We start from the raw sequence: 22,651 nt of genomic DNA on the forward strand, positions 1-22,651 counted from the left end.
AATATGGCAAAGAGATAAAATATTTTTTTAGAGTTTCAGCACATTTAGGGACAGAAAATCATCCTAAGCTATATACTATAAATTCTACTGAAATACACGAATGTAGGTTAGGATTATGTTTTAGATTAGGTTCATGGTTGATGAGGGTTAGCCTTAATCCTTAATCCTTAATCCTTAATCCTAACCCTAATCCACGGACATGGAATTATTAACAATTTGGGTTTGAGGATGGCAGCCAAGTTATCGTTCCAGTCTAAGTAGAGTTCAGTGTTACTTTATTAACAAACCTCATGAGCTGCGCCCAAAAGTTCATCAACATCACCAGAAGACAATGATTCCTCCTCTGATTCATCCTCTGAGTCCTCTGATTCCCCCTCTGATTCCTCATCGTCCTCCTCGAACCCAATATATCCCAAGATATCCACATCTTCTCCATCAAGAATTTCGTCGACGTCCGGCGCAGTTGTCGAATCAAAGGTCTCGCCTTCTTCACGCTTTTCAATTGCGACAAAACTTGTGAACTTGGACGTGACTGAGTATTTCTTGCTTATTTCAATAATATAATCTTTGCGAGACACCTTGACCGCCTGGAAAATAAGATTACAACGTCGTTCAAGAACAATTACAAAATTAAACCTCCATGAAAAAAAATTACGACAATTTTCCGTGAATTTTGATGCAAAGCCTTGTTTACACCTGCGATTTTCCCTGATGTGCGATTTTCTCCTTTCGATAGATGCGAATGAACGAATAAGTTGCGGATGTTCATCTTAGGAGACTTATACATTAGAACATTGACAACTTTTGCTCGTTCCCATCTGTCAAAAGCAGAAAATCGCACTTAAAATTGCAGCAAAAATTGAAAGTCTAAATGGGCATAAACGTGGTGTTATAAGCATTTAGTTATAATCAAGACTAGTGTTATTAATAATCAAACAATATTGAAATACCAGCTAAAACAATAAGTGTAGTGGTTCAGCCTACACAGACCTGGTGATGGAGGTGGTCTGGGGCAAGTAATCCTTCTTCCCAATCATTAATCAGTGCCCTGGCTGTCAGCTGATGCAAGGTTGAACCAGAGGTGATACTCAGTTCTGACGTTGAGACCATTGTTGAAATCTCCTTGCCATTTATCATAGCTTTTAATGTCGCCTGGAAAAAACAAATAAGAGATGATCCTTACTGTACCTCTAGGAAGAACAGCTTAGAACTGATAGAGCTAACCACTATAAATAAAGTTAGTTTAGTTTAGGTTTCCTCCTGTAGTAGCACTGGGTCAATAAGAGATGATCCTTACTGGATCTCTAGAAAGAACAGTTTAGAACTGATAGAGCTATCCAGTATAAATAAAGTTAGTTTAGTTTAGGTTTCCTCCTGTAGTAACACTGGAACAATAAGAGATGATCCTTACTAGACCTCTAGGAAGAACAGTTTAGAACTGATAGAGCTATCCAGTATAAATAAAGTTAGTTTAGTTTAGGTTTCCTCCTGTAGTAACACTGGAACAATAAGAGATGATCCTTACTGGACCTCTAGGAAGAACAGTTTAGAACTGATAGAGCTATCCAGTATAAATAAAGTTGGTTTAGTTTAGGTTTCCATACAGTTCAGATCTCCATACCTGGGTACAGTAAGGAACAAAGCCATACACCACTTGTCTCGAGCCATTGAAAAGCGATAATATTTGGCTTGGGGCCTGGATTGGAGTTGGTGCGTCATTATCAAACTGTTGCCAGGCAACAGATACTGACGTGAGGACAGGTTGTTGCGACCTCGAGATAAAAGACTCCACTTTTCTTTTCCATTTTGACTTGACTTTCTCGTCAAAGTATTCCGACGCGCCTGCGCCAACTTTTGCCAAAGTCCGCAAGAAATAACGATTTGCAGAAGAGCTATAAAATAGAAAGACATTGAATTCTAGTTTCTGCTCATCTCAACTCATTGCCGAGGTTTATGTGTTTACAATGGCAAGGAATTGGTTTGAATCCTGTTTCAAAGATTTGTTATCGAAATGTATTACGCTAGACTAACGCCTGTATTCTAAAAGCTAGACTAACGCCTGTATTCTAAAAGCTAGACTAACGCCTGTATTCTAAAAGCTTGACTAACGCCTGTATTCTAAAAGCTAGACTAACGCCTGTATTCTAAAAGCTAGACCGACGCCTGTATTCTAAAAGCTAGACTAACGCCTGTATTCTAAAAGCTAGACTAACCCCTGTATTCTAAAAGCTAGACTAACGCCTGTATTCTAAAAGCTAGACTAACGCCTGTATTCTAAAAGCTAGACTAACGCCTGTATTCTAAAAGCTAGACTAACGCCTGTATTCTAAAAGCTAGACTAACGCCTGTATTCTAAAAGCTAGACTAACGCCTGTATTCTAAAAGCTAGACTAACGCCTGTATTCTAAAAGCTAGACTAACGCCTGTATTCTAAAAGCTAGACTAACGCCTGTATTCTAAAAGCTAGACTAACGCCTGTATTCTAAAAGCTAGACTAACGCCTGTATTCTAAAAGCTAGACTAACGCCTGTATTCTAAAAGCTAGACTAACGCCTGTATTCTAAAAGCTAGACTAACGCCTGTATTCTAAAAGCTAGACTAACGCCTGTATTCTAAAAGCTAGACTAACGCCTGTATTCTAAAGCTAGACTAACGCCTGTATTCTAAAGCTAGACTAACGCCTTATTCTAAAAGCTAGACTAACGCCTGTATTCTAAAAGCTAGACTAACGCCTGTATTCTAAAAGCTAGACCGACGCCTGTATTCTAAAAGCTAGACTAACGCCTGTATTCTAAAAGCTAGACTAACCCCTGTATTTTAAAAGCTAGACTAACGCCTGTATTCTAAAAGCTAGACTAACGCCTGTATTCTATAAGCTCGCTCGCACTCAAACTCATTGAGTGGGAGGTCTTAAAATTCTCATAACGTTTCCATAACGTTATTTTCAGTAGAATAGGGGCTTGATTTTCAGTGATTTACCTTCTGCCTCCAACTATTTAGAAAGAACTTTCTTATTGTCCAGCATTAACAAAATATTTATGTCACACTCAATGAGATGAGTGTGAGTGTGCTTTTTGGATATGGGTGTATATCTCACGCTGCTTGTTCTAAGATTATTGACAAGTGTTCAAAGCCCAAAACAAAGAGATGTGCGTCCAGGGGCGTTACTAGAACGATGATTGGGGGGGGGGGTGAATATATTCATATATTCAGTTCTGCCCGACGGATTTCTATTGTCAGCTATTGCAATTACAAAAAGAAATCCGTAGGGCAGAACTGGATATATGAATATTCACCCCCCCCCAATTATCGTTTTAGTTACGCCACTGTATGCGTCTTTTGTATCAAGTTATATCATCTTGATATGCGTTATGCCACCTTGAAAATATTCATCCATAAACACTGTAACTTACCCTACACCAAACGTGAATATCCTGGTCTGAGCAAAGCCACTGGTTGCCAGTCTCAAAACCATCTCGGTTTCGGTCACGTGCCCATCACTGAGAACACACACGTTCCTCACGTGGACATTGGATCTCACCGGTAGTAGACTTAAAGCTCTTAAAATCTTCCAGAGATCAGTGGCTCCCATATCACTGGTGCGGTTCTAAATAGGAATGATAATGATTACATGAAGTTTCCAACACAGCTAAAGTACGCGTTACTTTATAGTATTTTACTCTGTCTAATGTCAGATGATTTTACTCGTCAGTGGAAGAGTACTGTCAGTTAATAAGTTAACAAAACTATCTGTCAGTGTCTCTTGTTAACCCATTAGCTTGCAATGCACCCAGATGTGGCCTTCTTTAGTATTTTACTCTGTCTAATGTCAGATGATTTTACTCATCAGTGGAAGAGTAGTGTCAGTTAACAAGTTAACAAAACTATCTGTCAGTGTCTCTTGTTAACCCATTAGCTTGCAATGCATCCAGATGTGACCTACTTTAGTATTTTACCTGTCTAATGCCAGATGATTTTACTCATCAGTGGAAGAGTACTGTCAGTTAATAAGTTAACAAAACTATCTGTCAGTGTCTCTTGTTAACCCATTAGCTTGCAATGCACCCAGATGTGACCTACTTTAGTATTTTACCTGTCTAATGCCAGATGATTTTACTCATCAGTGGAAGAGTACTGTCAATTAATAAGTTAACAAAACTATCTGTCAGTGTCTCTTGTTAACCCATTAGCTTGCAATGCTCCCAGATGTGGCCTACTTTAGTATTTTACTCTGTCTAATGCCAGATGATTTTACTCATCAGTGGAAGAATACTGTCAGTTAATAAGTTAACAAAACTATCTGTCAATGTCTCTTGTTAACCCATTAGCTTGCAATGCACCCAGATGTGACCTACTTTAGCATTTTACTCTGTCTAAAGCCTGTCTAAAAAGTTGTTAAAACGTCCTTTGAACTTACTTTAACAAAAGCAGCAGCTTCTTTCATACTTTTCTCCGTCTTCTCAACACTTGACGGAAATAACTCCAACCATTGGTTTCCAAAAGCAACGATATTAAACCTAGCGTTTGCTGGTAGTTTGTTCAGGGCAAGAAGTAGAATTTTCTTTGCATTGTCAATAGAAGATCCCTGTATTGATAAAAACTCGATAAAATAGGTTTGAAAAATAAGAAAATTTAGTGTGAAGCTTGAATCTTCCATTAAACTGAACGATATGAAAGCCATGAATCGTTCCTACCTTCATTGAACAAGACACATCCAATAGGAAGACATATTCGACATTTTCAATCGGGTCTGCCTCGAATTCAGGGTAAAAAGACAACATACAAGCCTGGATAAAAACAAAAATGGCTGAAACGAAATGGCTGAACACGAAAAACAAAAACGTTTTTCGTGTCCTCATATAGGGGAAGCTTTTGGGTGGAAAAGGTGATTTTCATGAACGCGAGAAAAAACTCACAAATGCTTCAAAATCTTTAGTGATATCAGACAGTACAGTTTACAACTTTCAGAGTTTTCTGACCGTAAAAGTGCTGGACAAATGAAGCAAGAAAGAATCGCTTAATTTTAACATCAAAATTATGGTAATCGATCGAAGTTTGTTTCCAGAGTTTTCTCACCGTAAACGTGCTGGACAAATGAAGCAAGAATCGCTTAATTTGAACATCTAAATTATGGTAATTGTTCGAAGTTTGTTTCCTTAAAGAATACGACCAGCATGCAGATTTTCTTTATTAGAAAGTCAGAAATGATATTCAACCTGCGAGTCTGCGTTTTCGGGATGTCTCTCGGCCCACATTCGTGGAACGTGGATTTCCGCGAGACCAATCAACAATTGAAAACCATTGTCCAGTTTTTGACCTTCCTTCATCTCCAGAACCGCTTTTGTTGCTGTTTTCTGTAAGAAAGACTAGACATTTGAGTGTGTGCATGGTTGGTAGATAAGGTAGGGTGTAAAGGTGGGGGCACAGAGATGGGGGTGTAGAGTTGGGGGTACAGAATGGGGATGTAGAGGTCGGAGTGTGGAGGTGGGGGTGTAGAGATGCGGTGTAGAGGTGGCGGCTCAGAGATAGGGGTGTAGAGGTGGGGTGTAGAGGTGGGAGTGTAGAGATGCGATGCGGAGGTGGGGGATACAGATATGGAGGTGTAGAGGTACGGTGTAGAGATGCGATGCAGAGGTGGGGGTACAAAGATGAGGGTGTAGAGGTGGGTGTGTAGAGGTGGGTGTGTAGAAGTGGGGGTGTAGGGGTGGGGGTGCAGGCCACAGACCTTTAATCTAACAACGTGTGTAGGACAGTCCAGTGTTCTTATATCGAACGGCATCTCAACAGCAATGTGAACAGAAAGATCACAAGAATCATCATCACGAGCTTGAAAACTCTGAAGAACATTCTATAGTACGGAAAACACCACAGTTAATTTAGAGGAAACATCAACTAAACTAACTTTATTTATACTGGATAGCTCTAACAGTTCTAAACTGTTCTTCCTAGAGATCCAGTAAGGATCATCTCTTATTGATCCAGTGTTACTACAGGAGGAAACCTAAACTAAACTAACTTTATTTATACTGGATAGCTCTAACAGTTCTAAACTGTTCTTCCTAGAGGTCCAGTAAGGATCATCTCTTATTGATCCAGTGTTACTACAGGAGGAAACCTAAACTAAACTAACTTTATTTATACTGGATAACTCTATCAGTTCTAAACTGTTCTTCCTATGAACTTCACTATCGATCATTACAAAAGTAAACTATACGTAAAATCGTACTTGTGTGCTTTCTTTCAGCGCCTGATCACGTGACCATGGTGCGAGGGAACCGGGGAGACTGAACACTATATTCTCATCTTCAACAGCAAGCTCAGCAACGTACGTTATTTTGATCAAGACGGTCGCTCCGGGAGGGATATTACCAACACTAACCGTAAACACATCCTGCGATGAAAACAGACCAAAATACATAAAATATTCTCATCTACCGATGTTTCAGAATATCTCGCCAATTTTTTAAAAAAAACTACATGCGGACTACCAAACTTAACCAATGATAATCAACCGATTATTGGGGAAATTAAAAGTGTCAGAAAACCTACTGAATCGATATCAAAATCACTAGGTCTTGCTTGGTCGGGAGACTATGATTCACTTAAACTGTTTGTTGCTGAATCACTAAGGTTACAGGGTACCTGGACTCAACCTGGCGGGGATAGAAAAGTGTTTAATTTTTACTAAAGCAATAAGATGATGACGTGAACTTACTGGCGTCTCCTCGTCCATCAAATAAGCCCCATGCCCCTCGCTGATGGCTTTCTTGTACTCCTTGTGGGCTTGTTCTTTCTCCTTTACTTCACCAACGATATGTTTACCATTGATAAATGCCTCAAAACCACACACTAGAGAAAGATAGTTTAGTTTAGGTTTCCTCCTGTAGTAACATTAGATCAATAAGAGATGATCCTTACTGGATCTCTAGGAAGAACAGTTTAGAACTGATAGAGCTATCCAGTATAAATAAAGTTAGCTTAGTTTAGGTTTCCTCCTGTAGTAACACTGGATCAATAAGAGATGATCCTTACTGGACCTCTAGGAAGAACAGTTTAGAACTGATAGAACTATCCAGTATAAATAAAGTTAGTTTAGTTTAGGTTTCCTTCTGTAGTAACACTGGATCAATAAGAGATGATCCTTACTTGATCTCAATAAAAAAATCTTGAAAAAATAAGAAGATTTAAATCTATACCAGCAGCCATGTCATCCAATGGAAAAACATATTTGGCTTCAATTGGTTTGTCACTTGAATTCTTATAAACTTGCATGACAACAACTTTCGCACAGAGGTCCAAAAGTTTCGCTCTAATATGAACGGACTTTAAAGGCACCAAGGTGTCTCCATCAGATCGCAATCCTGGTTTCACTTTGGTCAGTGGATCTTCAAGAGCCTCGATATCAGAGGTTGTAATATTTGGAGCAAATTCTTCTTCATCCGATGATGACATTGCTTCCTCGTCAAGAGAAATTGCTGTTGTGGGTTCAACGAGAACATCTTCACTAAAAATTGTTGGGAAAAGAGAGATGCAAAATGTCTTTCTCTGAAGGCCAATATTTCTTGCAACTTGCAATGCAATTCTACTTTTGAGAGATCTAAATTTGGCCACCAGGAAACTTTTCTGTTTATTACACTCCACGTTCGTTTCTTACACTTACATTTTGAATACTCTGTACTAAATCACATGTCTTAAAAGTAGGATTGCATTGCATTAAGTTGCAAGAAAAATTGCACCGTGAAACACAACCTCGTTAACGCACCGTCTTGAGCACAAAAGACCCTGGGAACGAGGTAAGCGTGTAACACGGCTTTGACCTCGCTTGAACCTCGTTCCCCGAGCCCACGATTCCTCTGGCGAGAAAACAAAGGCTCTGGGATAATCTGAACCGGTTTGTAACCGTTTTCTGTATTTCAAAATTGGAACGGCGTGAACGACTAATCAGAATAACTTCTGTTCAGGAATTTCCTTAACAAATCATTCAATATATATTCTTTCTTAGTACGATACAATAAAAATTTTTTACCGTTAATCTATACATTTTTCTGTAATCTCAGGTCAATAGCGATGGTTTACAAGCAAATTTGTGGCGCTTTCTTGCTATATGGGAAAGCGAAAATCTTTCATTAATCATAACCCTGATTTAAACCATTATTGAAATATTTGAAAAATGATTGTTTATATTCTTGTTTGCTTCTACAAAGAATCAAATTTCTAAAAACTAAATGTTTTGAAATTTAGGAACCACTTATTACGAGTTTTGTGCCATAGTTCTTTGCGAAAAACATGCATAAAATTACATGATCTACAATTACAATGCATAAAATTACATGATCTACAATGATACATATCTACAATCAAATATTTTGAATATCAACTCCAAATAGTTCATATTATGATTATGGCGATATTTCACATAAACGAGCTAATCAACATCCTACGTCAATTTTCACACAACAACAGCAGTGGACATCCATCTTCCTTGAGACATTTCTGGAAGTTCTTCCCAAGAATACCTTTCAAAGTTGAAACCTTCAACTGACTTCAGCATTCCTTGCCCACCCCACCCTCCCAGGACTACAATGTTGTTTTCAATAACACCTGCAGTACATGTACTCCTCTTACATCTCATTGATGGCAGCATGTGACTTTGTTCTGTCTTGACATTGTATATGATAACTGTATTTAATGTGTTGCCATGTTTGTCATCACCACCAATAACAACAATGTTGTCTCCCCATCTCACAGTTGCCATGAGACTCACCTCATACGGCAGTGGTGACAACTGTTTCAGCTCATTCTTCTTTATATCGTACAGTACGACACTGCTGAGGCTGTCTTTGTAACCGCCAGTTGTACTTCCACCAACTATCAACAAATTATCATCAAATATTTCCATGCTGTGATATAGTCTTGGTTCTGGCATTCTTGATAAGGTCTTCACAGTATAGGGAGGAACAAGCTGGACTGCTCTGATCAAGTCAGAGAAACCATTTCCATTACCACCTCCAGAGACTATCAACTGATCATTATACAGCACACTGCTGTGGTCTCGCAACTTCTCAGGTAGTTTAACAGCACAGTCACTCCAGTGTGTTGAGAGATCAGGGTTTGGGTCAATATTCATTCTAATCATATCATCAACACTGCCAGACCCACCACAGTCACCCCCAGCTATAGTCATATGATTGTTATAAATAAATGAAGTCGCTCCAAATCGTTTCTTTGGCATTGATTGTAATGGTGACCATGTTCTTTGACGCCAGTTAAACATCTCTACAGAGTTAGTCAATTAACCTCCAGCAACAATAATATTTTCCTTATCACCACTTGGTCTATTTATTACTTTTCTTGTGTTTTCCTCTATCTTGCCCTCCATCGTGAAAAGAACGTCCTTCATTTCATCAAAAGCTCTGACCAAAGCTGTTTTCAATCCTTTGACTTCGTTGTTAACCGCTTCGAGTTTTCCTTCCATATCTGATTTCATATCTGCTTTTAAATCCGCAGTATTTTTGTCTATTTTTCTCTCTAAATTTGTTATTTTAGTTTCAATTGTTATATTATTCTGCGCCATTCTTTCCTCCATATCTGCCAAAGTTTTCGTCATTTCTCCGCACGAGTGACACTTCAACTTTCGGAATTCACAGACTTCATTTTCATGGTGAATAAGATCACACTTGTTGACAATTAAACCACAGCCTTGGTTTCTACAAACGGCTGGTGTATATCCACATGTATCTTCATGGCGGTCAAGATGCTGTAATTCTACAACTTCTTGACAACCTCTGTCGATGTAAACGCAACGAATTTTTGATTCATTCAAATAATCTTTTATCATTCTTTGTGGTTCGGCCAAAGTCTCTACGGTCAGTTCATCAGCACACGTTGGGCATGTTTCAGAATTTTCCAGATGTTTCGTAATGCAACAACGGCAAAAAGAATGCTGGTTTCTCGAACACATAACCGGCTCTTTCAAGACATTGAAGCAAATCTGACAGAGGAAATTTTGATTGATTTTGTCCACAAACCTTTCTTCATCGTAGCCTTGTATGTATGAAGCCATATTTCACGTCGTTCTTGTGTCGTAATAATAAAGCAAGTTCTGTGTTGTTTGTAGCTCTGTAGTATAAACCTCGCTGTATAGACTGAATATAGATACAGTGTTCGTTCTTGGAGAAGTCTGTGTATTTGCTTGAAATCTTTTGATCGGTTTAGAAAATGGAGACAAATATTGCTTCCCCTTCGGTAAGGTGTTTAAAGCGTCTTTATGAAAAAAAATATATTTTTGTCAGGTCTTGTGACGAAAGGTCATCACCTCTTGTTCAAATACTGACTTGCAATTGGTTGTGTTTTAGTGTATATATTGGCAGGAATTTCTTATATCATTATATGGAAATGAGTTCGAAGAAAACGATACTTTAAACCAAGAAATATCAATCATAATAATGAAATATTTAGACTAGAAATATCAATCATAATAATGAAATATTTAGACTAAGTCTAAGTACATTGTAATCGATGTTGATAAAGTCTGCATCAGAATTTGTCTCAAATCTTTTACAAAATCATGTGTTAAAACATACAAACTGCCTTTATTTTAAAATATTTCACACAACGCTACACAGACTGACATATATTTTGTTTAAAATATCGCAACGGGTGGTCGCCAGGCAATATTATTATTGGTTTCAACTGGTTTTATCAGTGAGGGTTTTTAATTGCAGTGTTTTAACGTTTTAACAGTCGACTAATTCCTAAGTATTAAGACGTGTCTTACTGACGTTTGTCGTAGCTTATTTGCTAGAAAAAAATGTCGCCATTATGAAATTTTGCAACAACTTTGTTGCAAAATATCAGGATTTGTAATTGTTCAGCGAAATAATATATGAGAATGATATTCCTCGGTCTGTTGTATAAAAAGGTATTGAATCACAATTGGTCAATCACAATTCCGTATTCTGTAGTTAACTACGATAATTATCTGTCGCATTGCATTGGATCAATCCTTTTATATAATTTAAACTCACATTCGCTCTTGTCAGCTTACTCCGTACAATGTATATAGCTCAGTGACCAGAGCTGTTCACGTCATCGCTCATGACGTAATGTTTGATTTCTGAAGGAAGCCTGGAAGTCTGGTAATTGCTAAATTCTTCTCAACTGTCCCAAGGTTAGGACTTAAAACTATATAAATTTCACTCGATTTTCCATCAACCAAAAACTCACACGTAAAAATGGTTCGATTCGACTCAAATGAAAAATAATTTTGCCATTTGTACGAGAGTTTTCCTACGAATTTAGAAATAACTTTGTAAGAAAGTGTCTTTATAACCAAACTTATCCATGCAAAAAGGAATAAAAATATTGACAATGGATCGTTTAGGGATTTCCTTAATAAATCATTTAATATTTATTCTTTCTTAGTACGATACAATATGAAAATTTTTACCATTAATCTATTTACAAACATTTTGCTGTAATTTCAAGTAAATAGCGATGGTTTACAAGCAAATTTGTGGCGCTTTCTTGCTATATGGGAAAGCGAAAGTCTTTCGTTAATCATAATCCTGATTTGAACCGTTATTGAAATATTTGAAAAATGATTGTTTATATTCTTGTTTGCTCCTACAAAGAATCAAATTTGTCTAAAAACTAAATGTTTTGAAATCTAGAAACCACTTGTTACGAACTTTGTGCCATAGTTCTTTGCGAAAAAACATGCATAAAATGACATAATATATCTACAACTAAATATTTTGAATATCTACTCTAAATAGTTCATATTATGATTATGGCGATACTTCACATAAACGAGCTCATCAACATCCTACGTCAATTTTCACACAACAACAGCAGTGGACATCCATCTTCCTTGAGACATTTCTGGAAAATCTTCCCAAGAATACCTTTCAAAGTTGAAACCTTCAACTGACTTTAGGTCTCCTCCCTCACCCGACCCTCCCAGGACTACAATGTTGTTTTCAATAACAACTGCAGTACATCCCGACCTCTTACATCTCATTGATGGCAGCATGTGACTTTGTTCTGTCTTGACATTGTAAATGATAACTGTATCAAATGCATTGTTATGTTTGTCAACACCACCAATAAAAACGATTTTGTCTCCCCATCTCACAGTTGCCATGTGACTCACTTCATACGGCAGTGGTGACAACTGTTTCAGCTCATTCTTCTTCATATCGTACAGTACGACACTGCTGAGGCTGTCTTTAAACTTGTGAGTTGTTCTTCCACCAACGATCAACAAATTATCATCAAATATTTCCATGCTGTGATATCTTCTTGGTTCTGGCATTCTTGATAAGGTCTTCACAGTATAGGGAGGAACAAGCTGGACTGCTCTGATCAAGTCAGATGAACCATTTCCATTATCACCTCCAGAGACTATCAACTGATCATTATACAGCACACTGCTGTGGTGACACAACTTATCAGGTAGTTTAACAGGACAGACACTCCAGTGTGTTGAGAGATCAGGGTTTGGGTCAATATTCATTCTAATCATATCATCAACAATGCCAGACCCATCACAGAGACCCCCAACTATAGTCATATGATTGTTATAAATAAACGAAGTCGCTCCATCACGATTCTCTGGCATTGATTGTAATGGCGACCATGTTCTTTGACGCCAGTTAAACATCTCTACAGAGTTAGTTTTATAACCTCCAGCAACAATTATATTTTCCTTATCACCACTTGGTTTATTTACTTCTTTTCTTTTGTTTTCTTCTTGCTTGCCCTCCATCGTGATAAGAACGTCCTTCATTTCATCAAAAGCTCTGACCAAAGCTGTTTTCAAACCTTTGACTTCGTTGTTAACCGCTTCGAGTTTTCCTTCCATATCTGCTTTTATATCTGCGACAGCGGTACTTCTTGCCATATTCCTCTGTAAATTTGTAATTTTAGTTTCAATTATTACATTATTCGTCTCGATATTTCCCATTCTTTCATCCATATCTGCCAAAGTTTTCGTCATTTCTCTGCACGAGTGAGACTTCAACTTTCGGAATTCACAGACTTCACTTTCATGGTGAATAAGATCACGCTTGTTGACAATTAAACCACAGCCTTGGTTTGTACAAACGGCTGGTGTATATCCACATGTATCTTCATGCCGGTCAAGATGCTGTAATTCTACAACTTCTTGACAACCTCTGTCGATGTAAACGCAACGAATTTTTAACTCATTTATAAGATCTTTTACCATTCTTTGTGGTTCGGCCAAAGTCTCTACGGTCAGTTCATCAGCACATGTTGGGCATGTTTGAGAATTTTCCAGATGTATCGTAATACAACAACGGCAAAAAGAATGCTGGTTTCTCGAACACATAACCGGCTCTTTCAAGACGTTGAAGCAAATCTGACAATGAAAATTTTGATTGATTTTGTCCACAAACCTTTCTTCATCGTAGCCTAGTATATATGAAGCCATATTTCACGTCGTTCTTGTGTCGTAATAATAAAGCAAGTTCTGTGTTGTTTGTCGCTCTGTAGTATAAACCTCGCTTTATAGACTGAATATATATACAGTGTTCGTTCTTAGAGAAGTCTGTGTATTTGCTTGAAATCTTTTGATCGGTTTAGAAAAGGCAGACAAATATCGCTTCGGTATAAAGTGTTGAAAGCGTCTTTTGTTGACAGGAATTTGTAGTATGAAAAAAGATATTTTTAACATGTCTTCATTGTCTTGTGACAAAAGCTCAGCATCTCGTATTCAAATACTGACTTGCAACTGGTTGTGTTTATATTGGTAGGAATTTCTTATTTCATTATATGGAAAGAAAAATCAATCATAATAATAAAATATTTAGACGAAGTACATTGTAATCAATGTTGATAAAGTCTGTATCAGAATTTGTCTCACATCTTTTACAAAATCATGTGTTAAAACATACAAACTGCCTTTGTTTAAAAATATTTCACACAACGCTACACAGACTGATATATATTTTGTTTATAATATTGCAACGGGTGGTTGCCAGGCAATATTATTATTGGTTTCAACTGGTTTTATCAGTGAGGATTTTTAATACCAGTGTTTTAACGTTCTAATAGTCGGCTAATTCCTAAGTATTAAGACGTGATTTACTGACGTTTGTTGTAGCTTATTTGCTACCGAAAAATGTCGCCATTATGAAATCAGGAACTACTTTAAGGAAATTATCAGGATTTGTAATTGTTCGGCGCATTATTGCGAGGAGAGTCCAAATAACATCATCTTGGAAACTCAAGATTTGAGTTCGTAGAACTCTCGTTATGTTTCGACTTTATTCCAAAGTTTTTGTCCATGGGTTTGACAGTGACTTTGGAATAACAGATTTTCTTCTTTTGATGGATGTGATCGAGTTGATAAATTAGGAATGCTTGAAATAAGAGCAATTGTATACACAAAGCATTCATAACTATTCACTCGTTTCCATCTGTCACTTGTCGCTTTGCGAATATATGTGAAAAGACTGATAGCCTGGTTTTTCGCCTTTGCTTCTACCCGCAAATTTTAGGGCGGGTGAAACGTAGGTCTGTGTTCAGGCTAAATTCACCGGCGAAGTCCGGTTTTCATTTCATCGTAATTGTCGTGAAGAAGTCATTTTCACCGATGAGAAATAGTCCGGATGTAAATTTGTCTTTATTTCAGTGTTTAAATCGGTCATTGTCGACTACACACACATAGAGATACTCTCAATCACATCAAACACCTTGACATGTTCACGACACTCACGAATAAACGGAAACCAGAAGCCAGGGGCCGGTTGTTCGAAAGGCGTTTAGCTTAAACGGTGGATAAGTTCAAAAAAAAAAACCAAATTAACAATTTATTGAACAACTGAGCTGAAATATTTCGATGTAAATAGTTTAATTGTCAATGGAAGTACACATTGAATGCATAAGATGCAGGTTCAGTCATTCACAAGATGTATTAGAGTATTTTTAAACTTTGGCTTATCCACCGTTTAAGCTAAACGCCTTTCGAACAACTAGCCCCAGTTGTTCAAAGCTGGGTTAGCGCTAACCCTGGGTTAAATTTTAATCCACTTTTAAGTGCTTCAGAGCCGCTGTTCGTTTTAAAATCTTTACAAAATATGGCTTTGCCAGTTCAGAAAATGTTTATGGAAAAGATATTCAACTTTGTGAACAAGCGATGAAAAATATTGATGTAAAGATTTTCTTTAACCAAGGGTTAGGCTAACCTACTTTTGAACAACTGGTCCCAGGCATAAATGAAATTCAGCCCTTAGGAGCTGTTGTTGAACGATGGTTAAAGGATTAGAAATTGATTAAACACGCACCCAGGCCCCTCTCCTCCTACCTTCCACGTCCAATGACAGTATCATCGATGATGACATCCGTTACATCGTCTTCTGGTAAACTAAACTCGACCAAATATCGAATCCTTTGTTGGTTGACAGAGTAAACAACATATTCGTCTTCTTCAAATTCTGATGGACAAGAATTTGGTTGGTTTTTGACACCGTGACAGCTCTGGTAGCCATCGGGCGCATGCTCCAAATCATAGGTGAATTCTGTGAAGTCCTGGAAACGAAAGACCAATTCATTATTGAACATGCGGTCAGTAATGAGAGTAGTTGACTTTCTCCAAGTCTCGCTCAAAATGGTTTTAGATTTTGATAGGTCTATCCGCGGTAATTTTGAGATCAGTGCGTACTACAGATCTCAAGATTACCCTGGATAGACCTATCGAAATCTAAAACCATTTTGAGCGAGGCTTGGAACAAATCTATGAGACTAGTGGATATTGAAACTGAATGAAGAGTTTGTGATGATTTGTGATGGTGCTATAACTCTGTCTCTGAGTTACCAGCCACGCAAGATGTAAGACTTGCTTTACCACTGTGGGAATCGAACCAGCGACCTTTGCTTTGCTAGTCCACCTCACGTGATGGACAATCACAATTCACCTTATACCCACATTCACTATCACTTTAAGACACACAGGTATGGCAGGGACTAGATCAGTTGAACACCGCAGAAATTGGTGTTTATGAAGTTTCAAGCCGGAAATCTATAAACACTGGTTCGCAATTGTGCATTTCTGTATCGCTATCAAAGAGAAAACTATTGAATAACTTTGAAAAGTTCAATTTTTCTTCTAAATACGCATTCTGCAATCTTTTGACAGCTCATCATACACATCTGACAGCTGTGAAATGGCCATTTTGAGGCTTGAAGTATACACAAGGTTATTAATTCAGACGATTCGTTTTTGCCATGTGCAAGCTTCAAATCTTTTGTGCAAGACATATTTTGCTCAGTATTTATGCAGCGGTTTTCTCACCAAGTTTGAAGCCAAAGTACTGAGAATTGCAGGTTAGTCTTACCAATTTTTGCGGTGTCAATTATTTGACTTTCAGAGTCAAAGATAGATTCAGCAATTAAAAATAATAGCTATTTACCTTGACACGCCCTAACGCAACCTCGCATATGAGAAGTAACCGTGTTCCCCGAGTTTTTCCTGGGGACGAGTACTTCACACTCGTCGTCGCATCCGAACCGAAGTAGATTCCAGTCCCCAAGTTACCAGCGTCCGAGCGCTCACCTCCGAAATCACGGACCACAATTTTGGGGGGAAGAAGACCCCGGGATAAAATACCCAGGAAATTTTGCGCTTTCGAGGAATGGAAGAGTTGACGAATGTTTCCAAGATGGGATTCGAAATGCGCTGACTCGGCTGGACGTTGGCATGAAAATATGTTCTGTACTTTGATATTCCTAGAAAAAAATGTATAAATAAAGTTGTCTTAGTTTAGGTTTCCTCTTGTAGTAACACTGGATCAATAAGAGATGATCCTTACTGGACCTTTAGGAGAATAGTTTAGAACTGATAGAGCTATCCAGTATAAATAAAGTTAGTTTAGTTTAGGTTTCCTCCTGTAGTAACACTGGATCAATAAGAAATGATCCTTACTGGACCTCCAGGAAGAACAGTTTAAAACTGATAGAGCTATCCAGTATAAATAAAGTTAGTTTAGTTTAGGTTTCCTCCTGTAGTAACACTGGATCAATAAGAGATGATCCTTACTGGACCTCTAGGAAGAACAGTTTAGAACTGATAGAGCTATCCAGTATAAATAAAGTTAGTTTAGTTTAGGTTTCCTCCTGTAGTAAAACTGGATCAATAACAGATTATCCTTGCTGGACCTTTAGGAAGAACAGCTTAGAACTAAAATAAATCTTAGAGGAACCTATGTGATTTCAATTTTAGGAGAAAATAGCTGGCAAATATTTCCTTACCTGGTCGAGGATGACAGCACTTTATTGACAATGTTCAAGTATTCGTCTGTTGTCTTCGAAAGACTTTCAAGATGACAACCGCACGCTTTGTATTTTGCTTCGTCGCTGCTTCGCGTTGAGAAATTCGTCGCTTCGTTTACATTTAAGATGTCTTTAATTAACTAAAGAAGAATAAAAATTAGCCTCGATAAATTGGAAATCTATTTTTAATATTTTGAGTATTTTATTATATACCTTTGGGGGAAAAATAGTCAAATTTAACCAAAATATTGTCGATATAAAAAAGAGCGGGAAAACTTCCGTCAATTTCCGGAATGATACGAGAACTTCCCGCGCTTTCCGATACTAACTCGCGGCCTTTGATTGGCTTAGGAACAGATTTCACTTGTTCGCTTGACCAATCAGATTATCTGTTCGGTAATGTTAGCCAATCAGAACGTACCTGACAGAGATCCTGTTTTTCTGCAATAACTCGCTTTGTTTTAATTTCTTTCACGTATTCCTCGTTGTGTGGAACGAGCGAGTAAAACTCCTGAGAATATTTCCCCAAATTTTCATCCGAAGCATCGCCTTTGTCGAGAATTTCTCGAATAGCTTGCAATACTCCTTCAGCTTTTGAGATATCTTCCAGTTTGAGCTGTTCAACCGAATCGCTGAGTAGAGAACTCAGCTCTCCGATCGCTTCAGACGAGATGCTGTGAACAAGCGCCTTCACAGGAGGAGACAGATTTTCTTTGTTCAATACTTCACTGGATATATTGTTCTGAAATGAGTCAAAATACAAACTTAAAATCAGTAAGCTCTGTTCTAAGCTGTTCTACCTAGAGGTCCAGTAATGATCATCTCTTATTGATCCAGTGTTACTACAGGAGGAAACCTAAACTAAACTAACTTTATTTATACTGGATAACTCTATCAGTTCTAAACTGTTCTTCCTAGAGGTCCAGTAAGGATCATCTCTTATTGATCCAGTGTTACTACAGGAGGAAACCTAAACTAAACTAACTTTATTTATACTGGATAGCTCTATCAGTTCTAAACTGTTCTTCCTAGAGGTCCAGTAAGGATCATCTTTTATTGATCCAGTGTTACTACAGGAGGAAACCTAAACTAAACTAACTTTATTTATACTGGATAGCTCTATCAGTTCAAAACCTTTTCATGACTTACAGAAATCATTTTATGCGATCCAACACCAGGAGGAAAGGCTGAGAATTGCCGACGGTATTCGGGCTGTTGTTGTGAACAGAAAAGGGAATACAATTGCTCAGCAGTATCGGAGTTGTCGGCAAAACGACATTCCTTTTTGTCAGGTTTCTCATTCACATCAATTCCCTGAAAGAAAGCAACGTTTTAAATGAAGAAAATAAAATTCAAACTACAAAATTACCGCGAAAGCTTACACTACAAGAACTTAAATGTAACCTACTGGGGCTGGTTGTATCAAGCCCGTTTAGCTTAAACGGTGGATAAGTCAAAATTAAATAACACTTTTACACTGAACTCTCTTGAATGAGTCAACTTGAATTCTATGCACTGAATATGTAGTTGTAAACAGTATCTTTGTATTAAGGTTAAAAACATTTAGTTCGCTTGTTAAATAATTCGATAAACTTGCTTTTTATTTTGAACTTGTCCACCGTGTAAGTTAAACGGGCTTGATACAACCGGCCCCTGTACACTGAGAGATAATGCTAAGCCAAGAAGAAGCTGTTTTAAACGGTACAATCTAACAAGTTCTCCGCTTGTCAAACCTTTTGAAGGATTCCAGAATGAGAGAATATACGATGACTTGGATGTGATTTTTCGATGTCAATCTCACCTTCCTTGGCAGTACTGATATGCAGTTCAATAGCGACAAAACGAAACAAACCATTTTTGTCAGATTTCTAGAAAATATTTAAGTATTCCTTGTTAGTTTACGGGTCAGGTAATCCGTTTTCAATCTTCATCAAAATGCGTGTCCATGCAGTAGTCACGTATAGCTTAGCCTAGAGCTAGCCTTTCAAGCGAAGAAACTTTCTATAACCGGTTATTTAAACGATATTGGAGCAAGTTAGCCGTTAGTTAGTTTTGAGATTTGTGTGGCGTTACCTTGTGGGCAAAATTTAAGAGGAAGTTACCTTAAACCACGAATGTTTAACGATTTCAAAATCATCAGATGGAAAGAAAGGAATAGACTCGTTATCTTGATTAAACTGATAAACCCTACGGTAGAAAAGTACATTTGAAACGTCAAACTATTACAGAAGGAAAATATAGGGGAAATTATATGCATTCTACGAATACGGCAGGGGCCCGGCGGTTGTATCAAGCCCGTTTAGCTAAACGGTGGATACGTTCAAAATAGAAAGCAAGTCTGCCGTTTTATTCAACAAGCAACTAAATGTTTTCAACCTTTAATACAAAGATAGTGTTTACAATACATATTCAGTGCATAATATTCAAGTTGACTCATTCAAGAGAGATGTAAGAGTGTTATTTAATTTTGACTTATCCACCGTTTAAGCTAAACGGGCTTGATACAACCGGCCGCAGGTATACACAGTTTTTGAACGCGAACTTTTTCAAAACAAAACAAATTTCAGTTGTAAATTTCTTCGCGTAATAAATTTGGCGCCAACGGATAAACCCAGTGCGCTGATTGGTCAAAAATTGGCGGGCAATTACTAAACGAGCCGCGCTGATTGGTCGAATTTAGTCCCCCGTGATGCCTGACGACAGCAAGAAAGAAGAACACTTCGCAAACTCGAAATTTCCAGCGATTTTCAATCATTTCAGCGTTTTCAAAAGCTTTTTGGGAGAGATTTTGAGCTTTTGCAGGTAAATTATCGAGAAAAAAAGAAAACTGTGGGTTACGAAAGGGGTATGGGACAACGCGAAGAGCGGTCTAGTCTCTAGACAGCAATAAATACGCCGAAAATTGTGCAATCGCCTGGAAAAACGAAGAAAATCGCAAAGCTGAAAATTAAAATGCAGGTAAAAAGGTGTAAATGTGAGAAAATGTTAGGTTAATTTCCTTGATCTAATCATACGAAGATGTTGTTTCCTTAGTTTTCATAAGATTTCAGTACATTCTTCGCATTTGAAAGTATTAAAGTTGTAAAAATGATGGAAAATCCGTTGTCATATTTGTCATTTATAGAGCAAAATGTCTATTGGTTTTGTGAAAAAAAGCATAACCATGTTCATAGACCTTTAGAAGGGCTAAATACTTTTGAATGGAAGCAGGCTGATGATTTTATTGACTGGATTCACCTTAAATTCAGGGGGGGATGCTTCTGAAAGAGGGGGTGCAACTGTCCCCCAACCCACTTCACATATCTATGCCCATGTTAAAATAATTCAATGATTCATCATTACCTTGTAGCTCTAAGATTTGCCAATGTCAGGGGCTTTTGTGTCTTTTGTTTCGAGACATTCGGTGTCTTGGAAGCTGCTGGTAAAACAGAAATATAACCAAAAATTAGGTTTAAATTACAAAATTATACTTAATTGTGGTGGTGAGGAATGCCAAAGAATATTTTTGTTTAATACATAACAAATATAATCTAATTTAGTATCAATATCTTTTTTAAATAATGCTCAAAATGCCACTAACTTTGCAATTGCTAGATTAATGTATGGACACAATCAACTTATTTCTCAATTAATCAGCTAATTAGCAACCAATTCACTTTGTTATGGTATTTAACTACAAATTAGTAATCCAAATGTCAGCATCTACGAAATCTAGTTAACTTGATAGTTTCCTAATTATTTAGTTAGTGTAATTGATAATCCTGGTTATGAATCGAATTCTACAGACATTCTGACTAAAACTAATATTAAATTAAAAATTAATAAATTCATTAGTATGCTTATTATTAGCCTGATAAAATTACTGGATGCTGATTGGTCAAGAAGAGTACAGTTATTTCGTTAATTGTACATGCATTGGTGTACCTAGAACTATAATTGGGGGGGGGGTGTATTCATATACTTGTGATATGCTGTCCAGATTCATTTCTTTTCTATTAACATGAATATATGAACATTGGCCCCCAAATTATCAATGCTGGCTAGGCCTCGGTGGACATGTACAGTATACACACGGTACAATTAACGATTTTGACAAAATAAACAAAATGGCTGAATGTTATTGCATGCACACTAAACAGCCCTGGAGGAAATAAAAATGCTTAAAGTACCATTCAGTCATACAATTATAATCCCAAATTCCATTCACCATCACATGACCATAGCTATATTAATCTGTACATGCTAACTCATTTCTAGAAGAGAACCATAATATATAAAAGTTCTACCTTTGATGATACCAGAGGAAAACTGGTTGGCCAAGGACTTGCCAATCGTGAGATATTCATCGCTTTCCAACAACTTCTGCTGTTCCGCGCAGTCGTCAATAAATGACAATGACACAATCGGTATACCAAGTTTCAGAGCTGCCCTGCCCTTGTATGTGTCGTCTACCTCTTTGTTTTCTGAGACGAAGTACTTGGTCTGAAATAATATACCATATAAATATATATATATGATTGTCCAGTTGTAGGACCCTGGAAGTTAAAACTAGTACAATTTTATGTTAAAATTAGCCAGTAGCTTTAAACTTGGAAATTAAAACTAGTACAATTTTACACTAGCCAGTAGATCAAAACTTGGAAGTTAGAACTAGAACAATTTGATGTTAGCCAGTAGATTTAAACTGGCTACAACACAACAGAATTGTATAAAAACAACTGATAAACCTTTCTGTACTATACTAAAGGGGTAAAGGCTGTATTAAGGCGACTACCAAACTTTAAACTTCCTTGTGTAAACATGATAGGTCCTTTAAATTTAGCACATTGATTATTGCGAGCCTTTGTACTCATTTAAATGCACTCAATGTACTTGGAAATGTACTCATTTACCATAAAGGGAGAAGATTTTCATAATTGAAAATTGAAAATTTGCATTGCTTGCAGAGAAATGGGAATATTTCATAGCCCGGACACATGTTTAACTATTTAGCAAACCTTGTTATTCAGTATGTACGAAATTGTTCCTCCATGGTCAACGATATTTCGACGGATTTCTTGCTTTCGTTTGTAAGCAAAGTGCTTGGAAGTAAAATCCACCGTGAACTGGCAATCCTTGAAGAATAAAACCATGCTTAATCGATGAAAAAACCCTCAGCGTTTTGCAAGAAATGCTGCAAATGTTGTTGTTACATTTACATTTCAAAACATTGCTAAATATTAAAATTATGACGCAATTTGACAATTGACTCCGTCTTCTTCCTGTTCCTGTTTGGGGAAGAACCGGCGGCCACTACAAACGTCCGGGTATATTTTGAAATTTTTGAGAAAATTTGATAGAAAATTCATATTAGGCA

The 22,651-nt window shown here is 37.4% G+C and overlaps 1 protein-coding gene across 1 annotated transcript in view; it reads right to left on the bottom strand.

The window, feature by feature from the left end:
• Positions 1–22,488, bottom strand: part of LOC114538331 (protein mono-ADP-ribosyltransferase PARP4-like) — a 25,308-nt gene extending 2,820 nt beyond the window's left edge. Inside the window, exons 1-21 of the mRNA XM_028559483.1 lie at positions 22,293–22,488; positions 21,582–21,777; positions 20,638–20,713; positions 19,398–19,482; positions 19,029–19,163; positions 18,445–18,609; positions 17,717–18,037; positions 17,275–17,435; positions 16,437–16,752; positions 15,332–15,555; positions 7,197–7,504; positions 6,716–6,849; positions 6,227–6,391; positions 5,726–5,848; positions 5,217–5,354; positions 4,695–4,787; positions 4,418–4,585; positions 3,414–3,607; positions 1,622–1,892; positions 991–1,152; positions 288–587 (exon numbers count right to left, since the gene is read on the bottom strand). Of these exons, the coding sequence (XP_028415284.1) occupies positions 288–587; positions 991–1,152; positions 1,622–1,892; positions 3,414–3,607; positions 4,418–4,585; positions 4,695–4,787; positions 5,217–5,354; positions 5,726–5,848; positions 6,227–6,391; positions 6,716–6,849; positions 7,197–7,504; positions 15,332–15,555; positions 16,437–16,752; positions 17,275–17,435; positions 17,717–18,037; positions 18,445–18,609; positions 19,029–19,163; positions 19,398–19,482; positions 20,638–20,713; positions 21,582–21,777; positions 22,293–22,427 (3,870 nt within the window). The 5' untranslated portion in view covers positions 22,428–22,488. The remainder of the gene's footprint in view (positions 1–287; positions 588–990; positions 1,153–1,621; positions 1,893–3,413; positions 3,608–4,417; positions 4,586–4,694; positions 4,788–5,216; positions 5,355–5,725; positions 5,849–6,226; positions 6,392–6,715; positions 6,850–7,196; positions 7,505–15,331; positions 15,556–16,436; positions 16,753–17,274; positions 17,436–17,716; positions 18,038–18,444; positions 18,610–19,028; positions 19,164–19,397; positions 19,483–20,637; positions 20,714–21,581; positions 21,778–22,292) is intronic.
• Between the last annotated feature and the right edge of the window lie 163 nt (positions 22,489–22,651).

The sequence above is a fragment of the Dendronephthya gigantea genome, unplaced genomic scaffold (assembly GCF_004324835.1).
Source record: "Dendronephthya gigantea isolate DGI-Jeju-01 unplaced genomic scaffold, DenGig_1.0 000180F, whole genome shotgun sequence".
NCBI classification, from domain to species: domain Eukaryota; kingdom Metazoa; phylum Cnidaria; class Anthozoa; order Malacalcyonacea; family Nephtheidae; genus Dendronephthya; species Dendronephthya gigantea.